The sequence below is a fragment of the Ictidomys tridecemlineatus genome, chromosome 1, assembly GCF_052094955.1.
Source record: "Ictidomys tridecemlineatus isolate mIctTri1 chromosome 1, mIctTri1.hap1, whole genome shotgun sequence".
Lineage (NCBI taxonomy): Eukaryota > Metazoa > Chordata > Mammalia > Rodentia > Sciuridae > Ictidomys > Ictidomys tridecemlineatus.
In genome coordinates, this window is record NC_135477.1 from 126,465,053 (window position 1) to 126,491,117 (window position 26,065).

General features: G+C 45.1%; 1 protein-coding gene across 7 annotated transcripts in view; it reads right to left on the reverse strand.

Moving 5' to 3' along the window:
• Ppp2r2b (protein phosphatase 2 regulatory subunit Bbeta) overlaps positions 1–26,065 on the reverse strand; it is a 437,378-nt gene that overhangs the window by 37,578 nt on the left and 373,735 nt on the right. For all 7 annotated transcript variants that reach the window (XM_013358114.4, XM_040272822.2, XM_013358112.4 and 4 more), the window contains 2 exons: positions 21,111–21,288; positions 7,529–7,693 (listed from right to left, as the gene is read on the reverse strand). In XM_013358114.4, the coding sequence (XP_013213568.1) occupies positions 7,529–7,693; positions 21,111–21,288 (343 nt within the window). The remainder of the gene's footprint in view (positions 1–7,528; positions 7,694–21,110; positions 21,289–26,065) is intronic.

Sequence of the window (26,065 nt, forward strand, 5' to 3'; positions counted from 1 at the left end):
TCCTTCATCTGTCTTGCACCATCTGCCTGCCTTTTTACCACAGATGTTCTGTGAAGCCCAATTCCACATTAGGTACACTGCTAAGTGAGCCATGGGAGAAGAGCGTTCCTGGCAGAAGAAGGGCCTGTGCGAAGGGCCTGAGGCAGGAAAAGGGCTAAGTGTGCTGGAGGTGCTGTAAGCAAGCCAGTGTTCCCAGGCTACAAATGAATTGAGATTGGAGAGGTGGGCAGGAACCAGATTCATGGGAATTCAAGATATAAGTTTGCTGTCATTTTTTAGGTTGTCATTCATCACATCTGGCCAATTCCTTCACCTCACCTCCAGTACTCACACATGGGAAGGGAAAAGCTTGACTGGCTGGGGGCGGCTGCCATCAGTACCCCATTGTTTCAGGCATCTCAAACTGCAAACACAGCCCTGTCACTACTGCCAGAAGCAGTAGGAAAAAAAAAAAAAAAGAAAATAGGCGAGGGAGAGAACGAATCACCCCTTCCAACCCCTGCTGAGTGTGCAGAGAGGGGGACATATGGAAATTAATATATGCAGCTCTGATGACACGGTTTTCCCCAGCATTCTGATTAAACGCCGACGGTTATTAAATACCCTCCTTCTCAGAGCTCATCTCCAAAAGCCAATGTTGCTGCTCGTCGTGAACTCTGATGAACTGTCTCGGTTCGCGCACCTCGGCTGCAGCGCGGCCCACCGTCGGCTGGTGTTTGAGGAGGATGGAGAAAATCAATATGAAATGTCAGGCGAGAGGTCAGATTGAAGTTGTTTTCCCAGCTGGCAGGAGCTGGGGGCTGCATCGGCAGCAAAACAAAGGGAGATCTGCAGTGAAGGAGAAGGCCTGCACTTTGGAAGAGTCAGGGGGAAAATGAATTTCCTTTGCTTCTTAATTAGATTAGCAGGCTCCTGGCTGGCAATTCAGGGCTCTGCTGCTGTGCGTGCGGGGTGTGGGGAGGAAGGGCTTGGCTGAGGCCTGCAGGCCACTGGCTAGCTCTTGGGTTTCCCCCAGGGACCGTCCTTTGCTTAGGGAGCCCAAGATGAAGGCAAGAGCAGGTCCTGGGGTCCCTGGGTGTGTTCTGAGTGGACTCCTGCTTCCAAGAGCCTGGATGGCTCCTCCCCGTTCTTTCCCCACATCCTGGTCTTTGGATCTCAGCTCAGCAGTGGCTGCCTGTGCAGACTTATCACACCCCCTAGGAGCACCGCCTGCTTCTCTTTCCTGCCCCTTACTGTTTGCGATGCCATAGTTGCAGATGATTCTCAAATGAAGTGAGTAAAGTAATTGCCCTCCCTAACATGGATGGGCCTCAGTCAGCACAAGGCCGCAATGGAATACAGAGGCTGATTTCCTGCAATTAAGAGGGAAGCCTCTGCTGACTGCCCTGGAGCCAGGACGCCTTCACCCCTGCTTTGGACCTAAACTGAACCTCTGGCTTCTCCTGGGTGTGATTCCACCGCTGGCTCTGAGTCTTCACCTTGCTGACTGCACATCTTGGGACTTGCCTGTTTTCATAATCAAGTGAGCCAACTCCTTATAAATCTCTTCACACACTCACACCTGCCCTATTGGCCTTATTTCTCTGGAGAATCTTGACTAAGTTAGTAGGCTCTTGGAGAGAGGAAACAACCTCTGTTTTTGCTCTTCACTGTGTCTCCAGAGTCTGATACAGTAATTGGCATAGAGTATGTGCTCAACAAATATTAAATAAGTGAATAATGGGCAAAAGGAAAGCAGTTCCAAGCACCTTACTACTACAGACCTGAACAGGGGGTTCAGGAGGGATAACTGTGATATACTGACCCCAGCAGAGGGCTGGGAGCGTACACCCATGACGACATCTACCTCTTGTGCACAAGCAGCCCTGTGACGCCATCCTTTAGTGCTTGTACTTTCACTTGAGGACCCTTAGGTTCAGAAGGGTGAATCCCTTGTCTGAGGTCCAACCCCCATGATGTAACACAGTTGAACTCCTGCTGTCAAACATTCTTGTTTGTTCCCCAAATTTTCTAAGGTCTGATCCTTTTTCCATCTTGAGCTCACTGTTTGTCAAGCACACTGCTCAGTTTATTCCCTAATATTTGGAATTTGCACAATCCTTCTGACCCCAATGTCTGGGCTAAAATGTCTGCCTTGCTAGGCTGCAAGGACACCAAGCCATCCTGTGCCCTCTCTGGTGTCCCTCCAGGTCGATGGCCCTTCCAGTCCAGTCCTGCCTTCAGTTACCGGAGAGAAGCTACCTCTGTGGTCATCTCATGTCACCTTCCACTCAGCGTGTCCCAAACTGTCCCCTAATGTCTCACCATCTCCCAGTGCAGCTTCCCATTAGTCCTGGTTCTCAGGTGGCATTTATGGGAACAGTAGGCACACAGTTGTTTATTGACCAAGTATTTACTGACTATCTATTTATAGGCCAAGCAGATTCAGTTCTTGTCCTCAGACAGGTTACTCTCTGGAGGGGAAGGACATTGAGCCACTGATGTCACACCCATGTGTGATGAGAGCCAGCCTCTGACATCACTTGCAGCACACACAGGTATTTTAAGAGATGTTCCTTTATCCCTTCCCTTTCTTTCAATTCCATAGCTACTGTGCTGGTCTAGGTTAGGGATTTGCCTTGATTGAAACTAAAGCAAACCCTACCAACTCCCCTACTTTTTCTTCCCAATACTGTGAATTTATATTTTTCCATAAAACATGAATTCAATGAACTCTGCTTTCAGCTAAATGATCTCAAATCACTCCCCACATACCGGGATCTGTGCTCACACTGGCACGCATGTCTGTATCCTTGGGGTCAAAGAAGCAGTAGGGCGTGGGGGATGCACCCAGAGTTCAGGAAGCCACAGGATAAATGCTGCATTTTTCAGACACCAATTTTGCTTGAAATTTAAAGGTAGGTGGATTATTAAATTGAAAATAGTTTTTTTTTTCTGGGGGGTGTGTAGATACCAGGGAATGAACTCAGGGGCACCCAGCCGCTGAGCTGCACCCCCAGCTCTGTTTTGTATTTTAATTAGAGACAGGGTCTCACTGATTGCGTAGTGCCCTTGCTTTTGTTAAGGCTGGCTTTGAACTTGTGATCCTTCTGCCTCAGCCTCTGAGCTGCTGGGATTACAGGAGTGTGCCACTGTGCCCAATTTGAAAGCAGATTTTGATGGGGGCAATATTCACACCTCACATGAAAGTTCAGGTACAAAAATAAGACTTAAAAGAAAATCTGTGTGGGGGCACCTCCTCCTGGATCACTGGTCTCTGTCAGGCATTTGATGTTGGCCTTTGATGAGATGTCAGGTCCACGCAGCAACCACAGAGGTGGGAAACTGGGTAATGAACACAGTAGCCCTTCTTCCATAGCAGGGCTTATGGCCTGGACCTAGGGGAACTAGCTGTACTTGGAGGAAAAGTTTAAGAAGGAGGGTGTTATGGTTTAGATGTGAGGTGTCTCCCAGAATCTCATGTTTGAGATAATGCAAGAAGATTCAGAGATGAAATGGTTGGATTATGAGAACCTCACCCCAATCGGTGAATTAATCCCCTGATGGTATTAACTGAGTGGTAACTGAAGGTAGACAGGGTGTGGCTGGAGGAGGTGGGACATTGGGGGTGTGTGACTTTGGGATATGTATTTTGATCTGGCTGGTGAAGTCTCTCTCTCTCATCTCTCTGATCACCATGTGAGGTGCTTTCTTCTGCCAAGTTCTTCTGCCATAATGTTCTGCCTCTCCTTGAGTCCTGAAGAATGGAGTTGGCTGTCTATGGACAGAGACCTCTGAAACCTGAATAACCCTTTCCTCCTTTAAAACTGTCCTTGTCAGGTCTTTAGTCACAGCAGTGAAAAAGCTCACTAAAATAGAAGCTGACTACCATAGAGAGCCAGCATTAAGTATGTACTCAATGAATGAATGAAAGAATACCCGAGAGCATAAACTTTAAAAAAAATCTTTTTTGAGGGGTGGGATACTGGGGATTGAACTCAGGGGCACTTGACCACTGAGCCATATCCCTAGCCCTATTTTGTATTTTATTTAGAGACAGGGCCTCACTGACTTGCTTAGTGCCTCACTTTTGCTGAGGCTGGCTTTGAACTTGTGATCCTCCTGCCTCAGCCTCCTGAATTGCTGATATTTCAAGCTGGTGAGAGCATAAACTTTGACTCTTTATCTTCAAGAACCAACTTGCTAGGAACCAGCATCCCTATTTGACCTCATTAACTGACACCCCCTTCCCCCAAGCCTGACACCTCTTCCTGTCTAGAAGTTCCATGTCCTTAGTGAATTCAGAGTTTTGCTCATTCTGCACCCATAGTCTAAAGCCCTCTTCTTCCTGTCCGCACAAAACCAAATCCTGCTTGAACTTCCACACTCAATTGTTCCACTTCTGCCATTCCCATAAGATCTGTCTCAATCGTCCCACCTTCCTCTGAGCATCCAAACCTGAATCATCTCTACTATCCATGTGGGTATGAGAGCACACACAGCCTTGCACATTGCCTGAGAGGTCTCCTGGGCAATGCCACCACAAAGGATATTTAACAAGGTCTGGAGACATTTTTGGCTATCACAACTGGGCTGGTGGTACTGAATTCTAGTAGCTAAGGACAGGGAGGCTGTTAAATCCCATAATGCACAGGACAGCCTTCTCTCCCAATGAAGAATATGAGCCAGAATTCAACAGTGCAGTATCTTCTTCTCCTTCCCTCCTCCTCTCCTCCCCCTGCTCCTCTTCTTCTTGGTACTGAGAATTAAACCCCGAGATGATTTATGTAATTAATTATTTTTGGTACTGGGGATTGAGCCCAGGGGTGCTTGACCACGGAGCCACATACCCAGCCCTTTTAAAACATTTTATTTAGAGACAGGATCTCACTGAGTTGTTAAATGCTTCCCTAAGTTGCTGAGACTGGCTTTGAACTTGTGATCCTCTTGCCTCAGCCTCCCAAGTCACTGGGATTACAGGCATCTGCCCTAGAGGTGATGTACCACTGAACTACATCCCTGGTCCTTTTTATTTCATTTATTATCTTAAATATTTATTTTTTAGTTGTAGTTGGACACAATACCTTTATTTTATTTATTTATTTTTATGTGGTGCTGAGGGTCAAACCCAGGGCCTGGCACGTGCCAGGCAAGTGCTCTACTGCTGAGCTACAACCCCAATGCCCCCTGCCCTGCTTTTTAAAATTTTGAGACGGTCTCGCAAAGTTGCTGAGGCTGACCTTGAACTTATGATCCTTCTGCCTCAACCTCTCAAGTTGCTGAGATTACCATGTCTTCTTAATGCATATCTTTGTCTCTTTATTTTTCCAGTCAGAATTCAACCTGCATCTTTCTGCCTTCTACCAAAATAACTTCTCTAAAATCTAATTTTGATCAAATTACTTCCCTGCTTGCTTTGATAGGTCTTTATTGGTTTTGGCCAAAATATTCCATTTTGTCATTGTTGTTAATACTGCCATTATGACCTGGCTCAGGCATTCCTCCTGAGCCTCTACTCTCTTCTCCCAGTCATATCAATTACTCGGCTCTTCCACAAACACGTTTTATACCCCATGACCTTTGCACATGTGGATCTTTCTACATTGAATGCTTTCTTCCTTGTGGGCTCATGAAAGTATACTGTTCAAAGATCAACACTAGCACAACCTCGGCATTTACTAAGCCCCTGTTCTGGGCCAGGCACTGTGTAAGGTACTGTGAAGCCAAAGTGAATAAGATAGAAGAGTCCATGTTCTCAAGGATCTCAGCACTCTCCAGAATTTTCTTCAATGATGGAACCACCCAAATTTGCCCTAATATAGTAGCCACAATCTATGCATTGAAGCAACTGGTAAAAAACCAAAACCAAACCAAAACAAAACAACAACAACAAAAAACCCACATGCCAACTTTTGAAGATTTAGCATGAAAACAAAATGGGATATAAGATACTTCATTAGCAACTTTTAAAAACATTTATCTCATTTCAGTGCCATGGCAAATGCATGAAGTGCTATCCCGATTATCTTATCCATTTTGTATATGAGAAAACCGGGCTCAGACAGGTTAAGGGAAGGTAGACAAAGAGGTTTTTAAGAAAGGAAGCCTGGCTTGGGCCTGGGTCTGTGCGACTCTAGAATCCACAAGCTGTACAGACAACTCCCTCCCCCCCACCAGCTCCTCCATGCGAAACCTCTGCCAGCCAGCCAGCAAAAATCACCCAAAGCAGCAGGAGACAGCCATCTCCCTCCCGGTCACACTCCTCTGCAGAGAACCATCGGACCACCCCTGTCACAGAACTGCAATTGAAGATGGGGACCATGGGGGGAGGATGGCCTTCACTCCTGACTCTGCACAGCAAAATGGAGGGGACAGAGGCACTAGGTGGGGGGTGGCGGGTTGCGCTCTGAGTGCCTGGGCAGCTGCGTGCCATTTAGCTCAATGCCGTTCACCATGCATGGATTTCCTCTTGCCTTCCAGGTGCCTCTACCCTGGCGAGCAGTTTCTCTTCTAGAAATGCTCCCTGCTGGCTCCAGGCCCATCCTACCTACCATAGCCATGGGTGTCAGCCGCTCCGTCTGTTTCCATCTGGTTTTAGCCTTTTGCTCCTAAACATTCTGCTCCCAGAGAGTTGGAAGCTACTTTGGTTGGTCAGTGCCCTGAAAACTTCAGGACAACCTGCGTGCTGGGCTGCACTCTAACACCCTCTCTGAAGCTTTTCTCTGCTGTCTGGGGTTTCTGGAGTGCTGGTTCCCATAGCTTCAACCTCTCCAAGGAGCCACCAGCTCCTTGCTGAGACACCATTCTTGACTCTTGGTATATTCCTGGCCTCCCACATAGTCCAGCAGGTACTTTTAGCTCTGTTGCCAAGATTTGTCTAGAAGTCTCTGCTGTTGTTCATGACCACATCACTGCCTTGTCAAGGCCACCATTTAGTGGGGCCTTTCTCTCAAAAGCAGCAAGAGTTATCTTTTTTTTTTTTTTTTTTTGGTACTGGGTATTGAACCCAGGGGTGCTTAACCATTGAGCCATATCCCTAGCCCTATTAATCTTTTATTTAAAGACAGGGTCTCATTGAGTTGCTTAGAGCCTTGCTAAGTTGCTGAGGCTGGCTTTGAACTTGCGATCCTCTTGCCTCAGCCTCCTGAGCTGCTAGGATTATAGGTGTGCACCACACCTGGCAAGAGAGATCTTAACACACGACTTGGATCGTGCCGCAATGTTACTTAAACCCCTTGCTAACAGGGGCTGGTCCTGCACCTGTGTGCTTTGGAGTTTTGAACGTAAGTTTTTATCTTTACCGAAAACACCAAACGGGAAGTTGACTCTCAAGTCAGGCCAACACTTGGAGTCTCTTTACTCCCAGTCCATATGTCAGATGAGATAAAAGACCTTCCCAGTCCCCCCCAATACACTCTCTCTCCCTCCCTCCCTCCCTCCCCCCCCCCTCTCTCTCTCTCTCTCTCACACACACACACACACACACACACACACACACACAGAGTTTTAGAACTCTGCATCCCTCCCCCACACCCCAGGTGCTACTCACACTTGGTGTGCCGGTCGCACAGAGCTGATGCCCGCATGTCGCACAGCCGGATTGTCCCTTTGCTGCTGCTGTACACAAAAGTGTTGCAGTGATGGGGGTGGAACTCAGCTGCCGTGATTACCTCTGTGAGCTCCTCCATGTTGGCTGGCTTAATATCCACAATATCTGGCACAGACGAGTCAAGGAGGGAACCGAAGAAGTGGGCAGAATCTCAGGGTAGGGGGATCAGCAATAGCACCATCTTACGTGAGTGAAACACAGCAGCATTTACTAGGCACCAGGTGGACCTTCCTCCTGACTCTGCTAGCAAACAAGCAGGTGCCACTGGTTTCAGGCACCCGAAATGAGGCTCAGGGTTACCCAGTAGTTAGAGGTAGCATTAGAACTCAGGTCCCCCAACTCCCGATTCCTCTGCCTTGTAGGAAACATCCATTCATGACCAAAATTTCCTGCTCATGCAAGTGGCAAAGACTTGATTTCCTTTACATAACAGTAGTTAAGAAACTAGTCCCATAAATTCTAATTTATTTGACTCCTGATGAGTTATATCTAGAATAGACTGCAAATCCTCTTCCACGACATTCCAGAGACCTTTACTGTTTACTACCATGTGGATAATAATAGCTGCTACTATTGATTGAGCACCCACTATAGGTCATTCACTGTGCAAAGCATATCATGTACTTCATCTCACTTAATCCTTGCAAAACTTTTTAAATGACACATTTCTTACACTTGTTTTTCAGGGGTGGAAATGGAGGCTCTGAGTGTATAATACATAGCCAGTGAGTGAAAACACCACAACTTCACTCCAACATAAAAACCTGAGCTGTTTCGTAGTTATGCAACATTCTCTCATTTAAGATACACAGACCTTCTAGTCTCCCCAAACTGTGATTTGCTTTAGAGATTGGGTGGGAGTTTAAATATCAGAAGGCATTTATACATGATGGGTGAGATCTAGGTTCCATGGAACACACTCTTTTTTTTTCCCCATGGAACACACTGTTTTTTTCCCCCCTCAATATTTTTCTTCTTGATCAAGAATTATTTTCCCTCTATTTTTTTTAAAGACCTCATTCCTGTTATGTTGGAATGAAACATTTAGCTTTCTGCTTATGAAGGTGATTCAATGGAGACAAACACTTCTGGCGGGTATTCAGCATGCATGAAGGAATGGGTTTGTATGTATCCCTTCATACCCTTTCCAAGGGCTTGGGTGGCACTTACTGGGGCTGAGGTTCTGAGGACCCATGCATTAACTGCCTGCAAGGGATTTGGCCTTGTGATGTGGATCCTGTTACCCATCCAAGCTGACTAAAATGATTCCCACTTTTCCCAGATTCCACCACTTCATGATTTTGGCCCCATCTATTTATCATCAGGTAATATTTTTTTTAAATATATTTTTTTAGTTGTAGATGGACACAATATCTTTATTATTTTATTTTTTATGTGGTGCTGGGGATCAAACCCAGTGCCTCATGCATACCAGGGAAGCACTCAACCACTGAGCTACAACCCCAGCCCCAGATATTTTTTTTTTTACTTAACATTGTTTTCTTCATCCTTAAATGGGCTCACTCTATCCCTGAGCCACAACCCCAGCCCTCAATGGGCTTGTTTTTTCTCTACTCAATTTCATCTAAGTAGTAATCCAACGTACATAAAGTTATGAGTTCCATGAGCTGGTTTAAATTTAATAAAACACATGAAAATAAATGTATAAAATTATAGTGAAACCATGCATGAGCCAGGAGTGTCCATAACCACATTCTGGAAAGCAATGCACCAAATCAACCCGCAGTAATGTGACACAGACCATCCTAGGAAGGGACGAGAGTCAGCTCTGCTTTTCATTAAGCAAGGAGCAGAGTCCCCATCTTAGAGTCAAGACAGGGACAAGCAAATGTAGTCCCAACAAAGTAGTCCCCTACTGTCAAATGTCACCTGTGTTGTTCTGAGAATGACTCCAACATGCAATTTGTTGTCACAATGGCTTTTTGTTTTGGCTGTGCCTCCTCCCCTTCCATGATGTCATCTACGTTCTGTTGCATCCTTTCTAAAGTTAGTTTGAGACTTGAGTTAACATTACATTTTTCTACAGTTTCCCCTGCCAAACCCAGATGCAAATATTACCAGGGTGTCCAGGGCATGTGGGTCCCCTGGATTCACAAACTAATACCTTTTAACTCAACTGTTCCTACCAGAGTCCTAAATATTACTGCAATTAGTACATGCTCCTGGGAGCAAAAGCCCGTGCTGTTCAGAGGAGGCTGCAGGGGGTGGCTCTGATGTCCTCTTGGCCACCCTGACCCATGCCTTGGCCTCCATGGCCAGAACATGGCACAGGGTAAAGCAGAGGACAGTGCTGAGCTGCTGTCAGATTTCATCGCCCTCCAGAAAGATCCTTGATGCCCTAAAGCGCCAGTGAGCATGTTTCTCTATTCCCAAAATAGGAAAAGAAAATCTGGTGTCTGCTTTCTCAACCTCTCCCAGCAGTGCTCCAAAACAAGCTGAACTGGAAGGCTCTGCGCTGTGGAGGAAGGGGAGGTGCTACCGCCACCTAAAAATAAAGTCAGAATGTGTGAAAACAAAGTGCCGAAGCACACCCGTGACACCAACGACGTCCCTCCACCCCCAGGGGCACTCTCACGGGGATGTGCCCACTGAATGCTTCTGGGTCCTTCCTTCCACACATCCTGGGCCACCAGGCCTGCCCTCACCCACCCTTCATCCCCCAGCCTTCTGGGCTCTCTCTCCCTTCCAGGCCTGAGACTCCCTTTTGACTTGGTTGGATTCTCTGGGGCTCAGGGCATAAACCATGATCTACATACCCCTTCCCCCCACCCTTTTTTTAAACAACCAAAATGGAAAAGATAAGGCAGAAGATCATAACCAGGGGTCAACATTTTGGAAAGTGATACATTGAATCAACCAGCAGGAACTTGATAGAGAGGTCTATCGGGTGAGGTCTACCAGGTGCTGGGCCTGCCCCATGCTGTCTTACTTGTCTCCCATCCCCGGCCACACGTGGTCACAACTATCAACAGCCCTATTTTATAGCTGAGCAAAGATAAGACTAAGATAAATCACTAAGGTCATGTTCGTCATGGGGGCAGAGCTGGGCTTTCAGCTCAAGTTTGTGAGACTCAGGAGCCTGAGTTCTGGACCACAATGTCACCCTGCCTCCCTGTTGAGTGGCCTTCCCAAGCATCTGACCCTCTTGAGTCGGTACCTGGCTCATCGGGAGGGCAGAGCCATCTCTTCTGCTTGAGGCCCATCGCTGATCATTTTGGTGACATTTCCCACAACCAGAAGTTTTATGTTCTATAATAATAATAATTATTATTTTTTGAACCAGAAGTTGAACAAAAACCTGACAAGGATGTCTTGACTTATTTTTTAATGGAGGGCTTGGTGAGTTCTAGAAGCATGAGAGTCTAGTTGTCAGAAATTCAAATGGCTCCTGGGGAAGGGAGAAGGAAATTCCACACTGCATCCCTGGAACCCAGGCCTTTCCCGTGACGCTACCGCAAAGACAGACATGTGTTGTCAGCATGGGCTGTTTGGATCTTTGTGTTGGGACTGGGGGAGAAAGGAGGCGAGCAATGCCTGGCTCCCTGTATGATCTGGAATGATGCGTTCTGACAGTCAATTTTCTTCTCTTATCCTTTGGAGTACTCTATCCAAATTATTTCCCTGTTGTCCCAAAGAACTAAATGGCAAAGGCAAAACACAGCATCGGATTCACAGCTAATATAAAGCCTAGACAGCCAACAGATTGCTATTAAATTAACCCTGGGGCTTGACAGATATGTTCTTTCTGACCCCGACTGCTTATGGCACTCCTTATTAATGCTAAACCCAGGCAAATTGCCTCTGCTAACAAAAGGGGTTAATCTGGCTCTCTGCTGGGACTCTGGAGGCAGCTCTGAGGACAGGAGGGGGCACAGCCAGCTTGGTAGCTGAGCTCCATGCTTGGAAGGCAGAAGGCGCGGGAAGGTGAGGGCACTGCTGTGCCAGGCGGTAGCCTAAGGCATCATTTAAAATAATAATTGAAGACACTGGGAGGTCACCCCTTCAGGGATCTGCTTCCAACAAATAAGAAGCCAGAGCCATAAATTACATCAGTGGTAGGGAGAGGGAAAGGAAAGGATCACCACAGGGTGGTAAGGGAGTGTGAGGCCATTCACAAGTCATTTCCTTAATCCAAGTTAAGGAAATCCAAGCTTTCCACAGTCCAGTACCCCCCCCCAAAATAAATAAATAAATAAATAAAGTCTACTGCGCCATTATAAAATAAAAAGACTGACAGCCATCTAAATCAAAATACAGAAATAATGAAGTGATTAAGGAAACATTTATCTAGCTCTTTAAATTGTTTCGACAGTGAAATTTCCAAGCCTGTTAAAAAAAACCAAAACCAAAACAAAAACACACCACTGCATGCAGAATTCTAACTCAAGTGTTATCATACTGCAATTTGAACTTACACTCTAGAAATGCTGACCTACCAGGCAAGTCGCTGAAATGCTGGTGACTGTTTTATCAGGGAAGTTCTATGAATTATTACTTTTTAAATTGCCAGCACCATTTCCATATGTTCTTTAATGAAGTAGTATCTTAGGATGGAGAATGAATTAAGACACTTCTATGATTTTATATATATATGTGTGTGTGTGTGATTTTAGGTGAGGAAAGTTTGGTACAAAGCTAGGTAAGTCTGAGCACAGCCACATTTAAAAAAAAATTCATATTGAAAGCCAGAGACAGGGAAAAAATAGAGGTCTGTCTTGTAGGGAGATTAGATGCTGAAGTCAGCATGTAAGTTACCTTTTAGTCCCTGGGATCGGTTAATTCACTCATCTGTCACATAGAATATTTCTGAAGAATCCACAACCTGCTATCACTTTTCTGGGCACAGGGGAAACGGCAGTGACCAAAGCAGGCTGAAATACTCTGCTCTATGGAGCCTCTATTTTTTGGGGGGATGTGGTCAATAAGCAAGGTAAATAAATGTAACATACAGGATATTTCAGGATATTTGACAGATACAACTGCTAAGCAGAAAAATAAAGCAGGGGACAGAGAAAGCATGTGTGGCTGTGTGAGGGTGGACATCTGCGTGTTTGCATCCCAGACTGAATAGAAGGAAAGTTCATGAGTAAATCTAGAGTTTGAATTTTTTTAACTTTTCCCTCATATGGTCAAATTAGCTAGCATTAAGTTTAAATTGTGATGCAAATATACCATATATACAGCAAAACTGGAGGTGAGGTTATTGGTTATTTAATTTCATTTTTCTAAAATCTCTACAATTAATGGTACTACTAAGCAAAAAAGTAAAAAAAAAAAATAGTAGTTTCCCTGGCTTTGATTCTTTTATGAAAGTTGACAGCACAAGCCTCCTCTCTAAAGTCGAAGATAATATTGTGATTAATATTACAATTGCAGTAAAATGGGGCTGAAATAAGGGGTGCAGTTTTGATTTCATTCCATTTTGCTGAGTGAACTTGGGAAAGTCATTTTATCCCTCTGGGTTTCAATTGCTTTTGCCTTTAAATGAATAGAATCCTATCAAAGCCTGTAAGAATTTCAATTATCAAGTGGGATAATGGAGAAAAGTTGTTAAGTGGTTTTTCCATTGTACTAAATTCCATTTCCTGAAGGAAGAACTCATTTCTCCAGGGAGAGTGTTCATCCATATCAGCTTTGTAGGCTGCTGCCTTTCTCTTCACGGCTGATTGTGCCAATACGGATGAGCTTTCTTTTTTCTCTGAAGTCCTGCCTAAGCCAAGCACAGGTTGGAGAGCAAGGAAGCCAAGCAGCGCTGACTGCTAGGAAGCTTGGCCATGCTGTGGGGTGGAACCTGCTTTTACCTATGTGAGGCCACCTGTTCAAAAGTGCTGAGGCTTCTCACATCCTACTTAAAGTCAGCCATTCTGAAGGAGGAAAATAGTCCTATCTTGGCCTTGAACATTGATCATATTAAGGTTAGACTCCCTTTTAAGGTATATTGAGTTGCTTTGAGAGGGGTGTGTGTGTGTGTGTGTGTGTGTGTGTGTGTGTGTGTGTGTGTGTGTGTGTTACTGGAGATTTAACCCAGGGTGCTCCACCACTGAGCTACACTCCCAGTCCTTTTTGTTTTCTGAGATAGGGTCAATAAGCTCCTAGGCTGGCCTCCAGCTTGTGATCCTCCTGCCTCGGCCTTCAGAGTTGCTGGGATTACAGGTGTGTGTCACCATGCCTGGCAAGGTCTTTTCTCTTTACCAAGATGGGAATATAATCTTTGAATCTTGAGCATTGATTGCAAAGAATCAAGATTTGAGCATCTGAAAGGAATATGTTGCTTGATAAGCACCAGAGATCTCAAAGGAGGACTCCAAGGAATATTGTCCTCTTAAGGGCTTATCAAAAGCCAATGTGCAAATACTCGTGGGGTGTTTGCCGACTGCTTGGCCCAGTCTGAGGGTCTGCTGGACAGACATGATGCCATGTGAAACACGTAGTGCGTTTCAGAAGACATTGGGCTGGGATGCCCTACATGACTGGGGGAGCGCTTAAAATCCCCTAAGCCATAAACTTTCCTACGCATATAGGACAGAGAACCTGAAATTCTACCTTTAGAAAAACACTTCCAAATGCAAGGCCTGCTCATTTGTTCGCCCACCCGCTTTACTGCGTGTGCCCAAGCCCTTGCACATGCCAGGCAAGGGCTCTGCCACCGAGTGCCACCCCCAGCCCTCAGGTGTCCCTTTCATTCTGAAGCATCATAGGATTCTTTCTGGATCCTTCATATCCAGGGCATCCATAGTGCCTTGATTTCACTTCCATGAGAACATCCTACAAAGTACATATCTGAATAATTCAGGATAGTGTAACATAGATTTTACTGTAAATTGGAATAAGAGAGGCCTGAATTTTAATCCCCAATTTTGGAACTAGTTATATCATCTTGAATGATTTTAACCCTATTAACTCATGCGAAAACAAAGGAAGAGAACTGCAGGTGGTGTTATGGTACCTGGCACATACCCAACACTTAGTAAAGGCTCAAAAAAATTGTTAGAGTCCCCTTTCCTAGTATGGTTACATGTTTGTCTCCTTCTGTCCCTACCCTCAACTCCGATGACTTTGTGATATGTTCACGTGGTTAAGCTCAGCTACAATCCTTGAGCTTCCCTTTCCCGTTTCTGGTTAGGTTGGGCTACGAGGGATATTCTCTGGAGAGTCAGAGGGTGAGAGGGAGGAAGTGGCCATCTTGCAGCATACGTACACCTCACTGTCATTCAACCACTCATTCACCTATGTGCTGCTGTGAGGGGATTCTGCAGATGAGTTGTGATCAGTTGTTAATCAAAAGGGAGGCCATTCTGGGTGGGCCTGACCTAATCAGCTGGAAGGCATTTAGCAGGAGGCGTGGGCCTTCCATAAGGGCTGCTGAGTCCGCAGTTGCTCTTCCTTCTCCTTAAGCCTTCCTTCCTGGCTGTTATTTCAAGACTTGGGGGTTCCAGCCTGCTTGTGATTGTCGCTTCCTCACGTCCTATCCTGCGGCCCTTGAATGATTGAAATGAAATGGCTTGGTTGGCCACACAATTGCCAGGCAAAGCCACAGGTGTAGGTCCATCACACTCCCTGTCTCCTTCCCTTCCTCTCGTTTTCATCTCTGGGTGCACACTCCTCTCTAGTTCTGCCTCTTTGGCTGAAGTCTGATGTCCCCCCCACCGCATTACTGGGTCATGACTTCAGGGCTTTAGTCGTTCTATTTTTCATGTCATCTCCAGTTCACATAACAAATGGCCAGCAAATGCCGATAGCTTTTACTTTACTTCATTCTTGGGACTTAGCAGCCTTCTCTAGGCAATTTTTTTTTTTTAAATGCAGAAAAGCAAAGTAGATTGACAGACCAAGTTGCCAGGCCTGCGTAGTGTGAATTATTTAGCCTGTGGTTTTCTTAGGAGAGAACAGTATCCAGGCAACATGGCAGAAAGAAACGTGGGTTGGGGAATGTCCCACATAGGAACAGCCACACTTAGAGCCTTTGTTCTGGGCCAGGTGCTCTGCCTTGCACTTTGCAGATCACCTCCCTTAGTCCTCACAACAGCCTTAGGTCGGATCCTTGTCTGTGTTAACTGATGAGGAAACTGAGGGTTAGAGAGATGGTGAGTAACTTGTCAAGGCTGCACAGCTTTCAGGAGCTGGAGCTGGATTCAAATCCAGTAGTGAATCTCACCCCAGAATCCAGAGTTCAACTACTAAGCTCTCCTCTGAGGAAGCTCAAGAAACCCAGGTGAAGTCTGCATAGCTGGATTCTTGCCCTCTTTCTTGACAATAGGAGGCCCCAAGGACTTCTTTTTCTTCTGGGAAAAGAGATCCTACTCCACAGAGCTTTAGGGCTGGCCTCCAAAGTAGGAAGATGGCATCTATACAAGCAAGGCACCCAGTCTGGGAAAACCCACCGGGGCTACTTTTAATTTGGAAAGGAGTGCACTGCCCTGGCACACACCGGCTAAGGTGCTGGATGTGTCTTTGGAACAGACGCCCTTATTTTACATTAAATGCCTATTTGTGAAATTGAGTTGTACCTTTTATCCCCTGGCAGGATGAAAGCCACTAAAACAATGAGGGAGAGCAATTTGTATTGGGCCCCCCAAAACCTGTCTGGCAGAATCCCATTGGATTAAAAAGGAGGCAGCTGTCCATGGTACTAAGGAACACTAGAGGCTGGAACAAGAGTTGAAGCTATATAGTCCCTCCTTAAGGGAATCAGTCCCAAATGGACCTCATCTCAGTTCACACAGGCTGCTAAGATAAAAAGGGAAGTACCCTTGGAGTTCAGTTGGCTTCCTTGCAAAGCCCTCTGTCTCATTCCCAGAGAATATACTTCTACAAGGCGTGGCTTCTGCTTTCCAGCCTTGCTTATACCATGCTCTGCTGGGCTCCAGTGATCGAGGACTTCTCAAGAGTTTCTCTAATTTTCCATGATCCCTCCTGTCACAGGACCTCTGCACATACTGGACAAATCTCTTCACGTATCTTGCCAAGTTAGTTCATACTCTTCCTCTTTCATATCTTCATAGTTCCCTCAGCAAAGCCCATTTATTCCCTAGTCTGAAGCAAGTTTCAAAAAAAAATGCATTCATAAAACTCTATTCCTTTCTTTTATAGAACACATCTCAGTTTATAATTATATATTCAATAGTGCAATTATTTGATGTCATTCTGAAAGCAGAAAGTTTCTTTTTACTTTTTTTTTTAATCCTCAGACTTAGTGTAGTACCTGTCATAACATAGGTGCTCAGTTGTACAGTTGTTGAGGCTGTGCCTGTACTTTTACTTGATATGGGTCTATTTACTGGCTTCTCTGTTGGACTGAAAACAAATCTAGATAAACTCATTCTTAGTCCCAAGAAAAAGCATTCAAAGGAATTTGGGTATAAAAGTTTTCATTAAGAAGCAATATTTTCAAAAGCAATTTTCCTTTCCTGATAAGCTAGGGATGCCTCTTACCCTATCCAGAAATGTGTATTATGGTCTATGCATTGAGATCAAAGTCTGTGCACTTTAAGCGAGGATCTGTTACATGGGCAGGGATCCACAGGCTCTGGATGGAAGGAGAGGATTCACCAGCAGGCACCATAGGGTTAGGAATGCCTTGCTCTGAGCTGGAGCTAAACATAAGGTGTTGGACCCGAGGTCCTGCAAATATCTGGCAACCAGGACATAAAAAGCAAAGTCTTGCAAAGATTACACAACTCTAGAACCAAAGGAAGAGTCTAGAATTGAGAAGATGACCCAGATAATGAATTAAACAGAACACATTCCACCACTGTAACATTTGCCTTTTCTAGTTTCCTCATCCTTTCAACAGTAATCATCTAATAAAAAATAAATTAAAAAGACATCTTTTAATATAATATTGTATATAAGAAGCACTAAGCTAAAAAAGCAAATTATGTATATTCCCAGAGTTTCTATAATAGGTAAGCCTATGAATAAAACAGACTAAATATTAAAAAAATTAATAATCATGATTGTGTCAGCCCCTGTTTATCAATTATCTACTTAGGAAGGCACTGGAGAGAGAGGGAGAGAGAGGGAGGGAGAGAGAGGGAAAGAGAGAGGGAGGGAGAGAGAGGGAGAGGGAGAGGGAGAGGGAGAGAGAGAGAGAGAGAGCGAGGGAGAGCGAGCGAGCGTGCAAACGTGCACACACACACAATTATCACAATCTTTTTTGACAGAGCTCCTCTCTACAGATGACAAAATAGAAAATAGGGGCTTAAGTCAGTTAGGAAATGTGAAAATTACACAGACAGAAAGAAGTGGAGCTGGGTGAGAGAACACCATGCTTACTGGACTCTAAAGCCTGAGTGCCCAACCATGATGCCAGTGTCACATGGAAGGCCAGTCCTGGAAGTCAGGACTTTTTCTAACCATATCTCCAGACCACTTGTCTTGCTACTGACTCAATACTGGACACATACTTTCTTCATAATTTAAATGAAGTTTTCAGTATCTGTGAACTCAAAGGATTGGTATGAGGGTGGTGTTTTCTAATACTCATCATAAGTACATAATTTTAAAAACAAAAAAGCCTAAATATTGCTTAAAAGCATCTTTTGGGAAACTAATTTTCTTCTGTCCCAAGACGTATTTCTGCTGCTTCCTTGGAGGATAAGAGGGGTAACAGAAAGGTGCTAAACCATGCAGGATTCAAGTCATGCCTGGTTGGTATTTTCTGAGACTGTTTTGAAAAACGGCTGCCCCTAGCCCAGAGATGGCTACACTTCAGTGACAAGAGGCAAAGGGGTCCAAGTTTGTACAGTTTTAGTGCTCAGGGCAGTCTGGTTGAAAAGTGCTATATAGATATCAGTTATCATCATCCTCATGATGACAATGATTATTTTACATATGGCTGCTTTAAGGGTGAATGGTACGGTCTCATTTGTATGCCAGCATCTGGCAGGCTGTCACACATCTGCAGAATAGAACCTAAACTGCACTATTAATATTTCCCCTTTGCATTCTCCCCAAGGTATCTCTCTCCCAAAATGCTTAAAGCAAACTTCCCTCCCCCCTTGAAGGCCTGGAGGCAAAATTCAGAGTACATGCCACCTAGGCTGGGGAGAGCAGAAGCTCAGTCTGACAGCCAGCTGAGCCTGAGCAGATTTCTGGCTCTTGGAATAGATGTAAAGAGGGAAAAGGAACCACCACCCACTCTCATTCTATTAGCAGCTGCACTGCCAGGCAAAATCTGTAGGCAGGTTCTCCTAGACCCAGACAGTATGTCACGTCTGTTCTGCGATCAACAAAAGATGCCAGTCACAGTCCTGATGGTCAGTTCTCAGGGTTTCCAAATATATCTCATAAGTGCCAGGACCTGATTAAAGAGGCCTTGCCTAAAAGGTCTCTGGGGGCTGAGAATTCTTTGTGGTGGTGACTAGCTAGCTGTGAACTCAAACCAGGTCTTTTTCTTTTCCTTGCTCACACAGCTAGAATATACTTCTTAGCCTACTTTGCAGTTAAAGGTGGTCACGTGGCTGCGTTTTAGCCAATGAGATGAATGCTGTTTTGAGGCCTGGTTTATAGGAACCTCTCCTATGTGGTCCCGTGCCACCTCTCCCTCTTGTTGTCTGCTACAGATAAACCCGGTGGCACTGTGGAGTTACAAGATGGAAGAGGCCCGAGGCTCCATGCTATTGATTGGATGCTGCTGCTGCTAATGGGGATCACCACTACTGGACTTGATGGGAACAATAATCTCTTACGTGTTTGGACCATTATGACGTTTAATTGATAACATTCTGAGCTTTCCTATAAACTTTTGCTAACTTAAAGTTAAATTTCCAGGTTAAATTTCATAGTCAGCTGCCTCCTGGATACCTCTAACTCTGATAACCTCCTTCTACCTTCCTATATGCAGAGGGTTCCCTATGCTGGAATACAGCAGTGGCTCAAACAAAGTCTCTGGTCCCATTGAATTTATATCCAAACATGGGGAAAGTAAAATAATAAAAAATACAAGTAAAAAGCAATTTCAAATCCTGATAAGTACTATAAAGATAAGAGGGAGAGAGAGTTGCTCGTGATGCTTGGGAGATAGGGGGAGAAAGTGCCTCTGCGGAGATGACATTAGAATGAGGTCTGAATAATGACATGTAGCTAGCCTTGTGAACTGTGGGGGCAGAGCATGCATGGCAGAAAGAGGGAGCAGCAGATGCAAAGAATGGAAGAGCAAGTCTTACCAGGAACCGAGAAGTGGTTAGTCGGCTGAGACAGAGTTAATGAGGAAAGAGTGATATGATAGGTATCAAAGGGGGAGTCAGGGCCCAGATGGTGTGGAATCTGGTCTGGGTAAATAACTTGGATTTTATTTTAGGTTCAATAGAAAGCTGTTTTTAGCAGGGAGAGATTGATAGATGGATTACATGCTGAAAGGTCTACTCTGATTGATTTATGGAGCTTGTATAATTACAGGAGAGCAAGAAAGGAGGCCAGGGAAAATGGTAGAGTCACCCAGGTGAGTGGCTTATGCTAGCGGGGTATTAGGCATGGGGAGGAGAGGGGGGAGTTGGTTGGAGGTATGTTAGCGGAAGCATCGACAGGGCTCATGGGCAGATTGGCTTGGGAGTGAGGGAAGCTGGGTACAGTCACCTAGCTGACTGGTGGAACCTTGAGCTGAGCTGGGACTTGGAGTGAGGGATCAGGTTTCGGCAGCGATGGAACACCTGGCAGGTACTCAATAAATGGCCCATTTTTTATGATCACATAAAAATTAAACAAACAGGGCCCAAAAAGTGGGGTGAGAATTTTGTTCCAGATGCTCATACGGAAATTATCTGGACTTCTCTAAATTTCAGTTAAATAGGAGATAATAATACTGACATTATAGGGTTGTTACATCAAATATACCCTTGAGGGATAGAAACAGTAAGGAGGTATGATGATAAGGGTTTGAAGACTCCTGTAAAGGCTTTTTTTTTTTTTTTAATTGTGGATGCTGGTTACAGGTGTGCTCAATCTGTGAAACTTCATCAAAGTGTATAAATTACAATATGCACACTTTTCTGTATGCATATTATAATTCAGTGGAGAGTTAAAAAAAGAGAGAGAGATGCTATGCTCAAAGGTCCTAGTCCAAGTTCTGGGAATTCAATACACAGTAGCTGCTATTATTTTCTCTGTTATGATACAACAGAAGTCATCTGATGTGAACCTTTGGTCCATGTTGTCCACAGAGACCACTTACAGATCCTTTAACAGAAGGCAGAGTCCTAACTGAACTCTAGGGTCTTACTGTTGGTAAAGTCACATCTGATTTTACTGTGTGCCATACAAATGCCACTGCCTGAAGGAGTAGATCCAGAGTTCTAATCCAGAGCTAGTCCGGGGCCACTACTTGTCATTCAATAGTTCCCTAACTTGGTTAGGATGAAAGTCTCATAGATGACAATGTATTCTAAGAGGGACAAGTTCTGCCTCAGTGCTGGGTCTTGCCATTTCCCCCACCCCCAAGCCCACTCATACCTGGATACTCTTGATTCAGGCCAAATGATTATTGGCTGCAAGGAAAGGATACTAAAACTTTGATTGGTTATTTCAAAGTTCCATAGGTTAATCCTCAGGTCATCAGCGGACATGTAGGTCTCATAGTCGCTGTTGACTGATATGGAGTTGATGTGATATGTATGTGCGTTGGCAAATACTCTTCGTGGGGTGGCCTCCACCATCAGGTCCATGGGTCTCAGGACAGGTACCTGGGATGCAAGAGAAACAAACCGCTTCAGAACCAAAGCTCTTCCCTGGGAAGACAGTGCACATATTTGTGGCCTTTGTTACCACAGGCAGTTAACCACAGTTGGGCCAGGCATGGTGGCACATGCCTTTAATCCCAACAGTTGAGACAGGAAGATCACAAGTTCAAAGTCAGGTTCAGCAATGTAGTAAGGCTCTAAGCAACTTAGTGAGATCCTGTCTCAAAATAAATATTTTAACAAGAGGCTAGGGATGTGGCTCAGTGATTAAGTGCTCCTGAGTTCAATCCCTAATTACCCCCCATCCCCCCTCCAAAAGTTAACCACAGTAAAGGTGCTTAAAGTTTGAGAAAACACATCTATTCCTGTTCACTTTGGGTCCTTTCAGCTATTCTTTTCTCAAAAGGGTTACACACCTGTAATCCCAGTGGCTCGGGAGGCTGAGGTAGGAGAATCATGAGTTCAAAGCCAGCCTCAGCAAAAGTGAGCCTGCTAAGCAACCCAGTGAGAACCTGTTTCTAAATAAAATACAAAATAGGGCTGGGGATGTGTGGTTCAGTGGCCAAGTGCTCCTGAGTTCAAACCCTGGTACCAAAAAGAGTATTGCCATCACCTGGCCCTGAGGGGATATTTCATTCATTAAAATTCTAAACTTTTTCCAGGACCTTCCAGGTGGCCTCGCCTCAGGGGAGCTTGGACTCCCCTGTGGGGACATTGCCTTCCAGAGATCTTATTCCAGTTTTATTTTCTTAAACATGAAATCTATTTTTATAAATAAATTGTGGGGACATTTTAGAAATCTCATTCAACTTGAATCCTAATTTATCCTCATATCTTTTCATTGCTTGGCTTTGGAGGCCTAGATTCCCTCTTGGCTTTGTCCTCGATCATTAAGGGCATTTTGAAAAAACTTATCTCCCAAGACTCTACTAACCCCATTCAGCCATTAATATATAGGGTTCCAATTATGTCCTCATCACCCTGAGAAAACTTTGATTTATACTTACTGGCTTGGAATACCAATCAGGTAGCTTCCACTTTCATGTTCAAACCTGTGCCAGTTTGGACAATCAAAAAAAATTTTTTTTCAGTGCTGGGGATTCAACCCAGGGGTGCTTTGCCACTGACTCACATCCCCAGTTCTTTTTATTTTTTATTTTTTGAGACAGGGTCTTGCTGAGTTGCTCAGGCTGGCCTCAAAATGGTTATCTTCCTGCCTCAGCCTCCTGAATTGCTGGGATTATAGGTGTGCATCACTGCACCTGGCTGGACCATGAATCATATGGTCACTCTACTGATATGTAAAAAGTGCTCAGTAAGTATTTGCTGAATGTCTGACAAGTGCCAGTAAGTGTCTTCTTGGCAGGTCAGAGAATAAGGCAGTGATATAGTTTCTCACACATGAATCTCTCTAGAAAATATGAACAAAGACACAACACTTTGAGTTCTGGATGAAATTGGCTCCTAAGAAAGTGAGCGAGAACACAGACAGACTAAACCACCACCACCAAACCCCACGGCACAGGTGCAGTCTCTTCACAGAAATAAGAAAATAAGGAACCCAAAGCGATTTTTTTTCCCCCAGGCAAATCATCTCTTGCAACTGAGTCCTGGCTGATTTGACACCAGGTGGCAGATGAAGGCTTCAGCTTCTGCATTGGCTTTGATCCAGGTGGTGGGGAGAGACAGCCCCCACAAATGGCTACATTTTGTGAAGTGCAGTCAGCTCACCAACCGACATAAATTCCAGAAGACCGCATTCTGCCAGCTCAGTCTCCAGGGAGTTGAGCTCACATTTGATGGAGTTGTTGCACTAAATAAAAGACTTAGGAGGAAACCATTCTAGACAGATGTGGTGCTGGATGTCCTGAAAACCAGAGGCAGCTGTGGTGTGGATATGGAAGAATCAGGGGTCTGCTGGATGCCAGGAAAGGGAAGTGAGAGGGAGCCCCTGGGATCCCACACTTCAGTGACAGACAGTGGTTCTGTGGCATAAGCCTGGGATGGCAGGATGGGAAGACCCAGGCTCTGAACACAGACAGGCTGTGGGACCATGGGCAGCTGACCTGCTCCTTCCGAGCTCTGGCTAGCCTACCTGTGCCTGCATTATCTCCTTTTGGGCATCTGGGATTGAACCCAGGGGAACTTAATCAGTGAGTTATAGCCTCCCTGCCCCTTTTGACATTTAAATTCTGAGCCAGGGTCTTGCAAAGTTGCCTAGGGCCTTGATAAATTGCTGAGGCTGGTCTTGAACTTGTGATTCTCCTGCCTCAGCCTCCGAGTTGCTGGGATTATAGGCATGCACCACCTGCATTATTAAGAGTGGTTGTGGGGATTAGAGATGAGTGTCCTTCCGTTCAACCTCTCGCTCACTATTTCAGCAACACCTGCTGAGAGCTTCGCAAAACTGTGGGGACTTGAATGATGAGCGCGAGACACAGGTTCTGCCATCAAATAGTTCAGATTGACATGGACTAATAAAGTGGGTTAAGTGCCCCCAAAGAGAGAATCTAGTGCTAAGGGAAGTTTAATGTGGTCAGGGAGGTGTAGAGAGCCTTTCATGAGAGAGCATGAAAAGGTGAGGATGTGAAGGATGAATCGAGGCTTAGCCAGGCCAGATGGGGAAGGAAGAATGTTCCAGTCAGAGAAATGGCAGGTACAAAGGCCCTGCAGTGGCTCATGGTACTGGAAAAGCAGCAAGCAGTTTTTGTGCCCAGAGAGGAGGGGAAGACGCCGGACCAGTAGTTGGGCTGGATGGAGGATTTTAGTGTGAAGGTGAGGAAAGGTGCCAATAGCTGCCCACTCCTAGCTGCCCCATTCCGCCTCTTTTCTGTTAAGAAATTGGGATCTTCTGGCACCTGCTCCCCTTCCGCTTCATTTCTTCAGCCTTCCACCTTCCTTCTCATTATCCTTCCTGCCTCTCTCCTCTTAAGAAAAACCAGATCATCTTTCACTTCCCAGAACCTATTTACTAACAGAATGAATGCTGCTGTCATTCAGCTTATTTGGTGACCACACCAGTGATTCTTCACAATCTTCCAGGGCACCTAAGTGGGGGGGTTGGCAGGTCACAATGCCCTGCTTCAGAGACACACAAAAGCTGAGCAGAGCCCTGAAAAACAGGAAGCCCCGGAGGCTGCCCCCCTTTAAGAGACATCTGTGAACCACACAGCAGGGAGGGGCTGGGGAAGGACTCACTGCACCCCCCCCCCATCGACTTTTCACAGAGGAAAAAAACAACAGCTGTGTTTACCATGGCAACCTCCAGCCCCCCCATCACGTTGACAGATTCAAGGCAAGACTCAGAGGGAAGGGATGGTCAGAGAGGAGATAAAACAAAGAAAGAAGACTCGTTTGAAGGATGAGAATGGATTGAAGCCGCTGAGAAACTCAAGGTCAAATCTCATTGAGTTGAGCAGACCAATCTTCCAGACTCGCTGGATACATGAAGGTTATGGGATGAGGTGGGTTTCATATCACCAGTTAGGAAGTGCATTTAGGGGCACTTTGACCACACACTGACCCCAGATAAAGCCCTCGGCAAATATCTATTGGGCATCTACTACTACAAGCTGGGTAGTTGCCACAGAGTGTCCTTGAGAAGGTTGGGGAGACCAACAATACACAGCTTCCTATTCCTTCTGCTTTATAACCAGCCCTTCCGGGAAGCAGAGACCATCAGGGATGTCAGATCTAGAAAAGGCAAATGAGAGCTCAAGTCCTGGTGTAACTCATGCTTGGTGGAAACAGATGTTGAGCCTGGTGCTCTGGGAAAACAGGTTTGAGACCCAGTGGAGAACCTAGAAGATGCTGCCCTAAGTTATGAAAGGCTGTCTTCAAGTTCAAGCCCTTTGCCTGTTCAATGGGCTTCCCTCAGGAAATACCCTCGGAGGCTCTCCAGGGACCATCCCCGTATATTTGGGATTTCCAAAGGAAGAGGAACAAGTCACCTTGCAAAGGAGCATCATTAAATCATTCTGCAAACACCTTTATTCCAAAGCAGTTTGGCTCAATGGGATGGGGCAGCCACCTTCAGTCAGGACACTGGGTCCTCTGGAATAGGTGATGACTTCTCAGGCATTAGATCCAACAGTTTTAAAGGACACCATCCCTAACTACCATGTGTCTTCCAGTCTAAAATCAGATTGTCTCAAGACATACCCACAACCTAGGTTCTCCTCCTCCTCCCCTTGGCAAAACAAGAAATTGTGACTGTTAAGAAGCTGTGGTCTTCTGGCACCTGTTCCCCTCCTCTCCATTCCTTTTGTAGACATACCTGTACCCACCCTGAATCTTAAGGTTCACTATGGGGACACAGACACTTCTGGGAGGGACACTTGCATAATCCCTTTAGCCAGGGACCCATAAATGCTCCCACCGCAGCTTATACATTTCTAATAAGATTTGATTTTTGTATTTGGCATCATTGTTTGTTAGAATTATGTTTACTTTGTTCTGGTGAATTGTGTTCTGTCAATAATTACAGTAACAACCCAGAAGAAAATTTTAAATCCTAATAGTCACATATCCATAGGGGTAAAATCTTTCTTGTCTCTATCTATATTCATTGTAGAAATGATAAAAAAATGCTTTTTACATTTATTTGGGATTCATTCATGGTAAAAATACTTAAAATCAGCATAATACAGTGATGCAGCTACATCAATGTTCATAGTAGCTCAATTCATGATAGCTAAACAGTGGAACCAACCTATATGACCTTCAACAGATGAATGGATAAAGAAACTGTATATACACACAATGCGATATTACTCAGCAT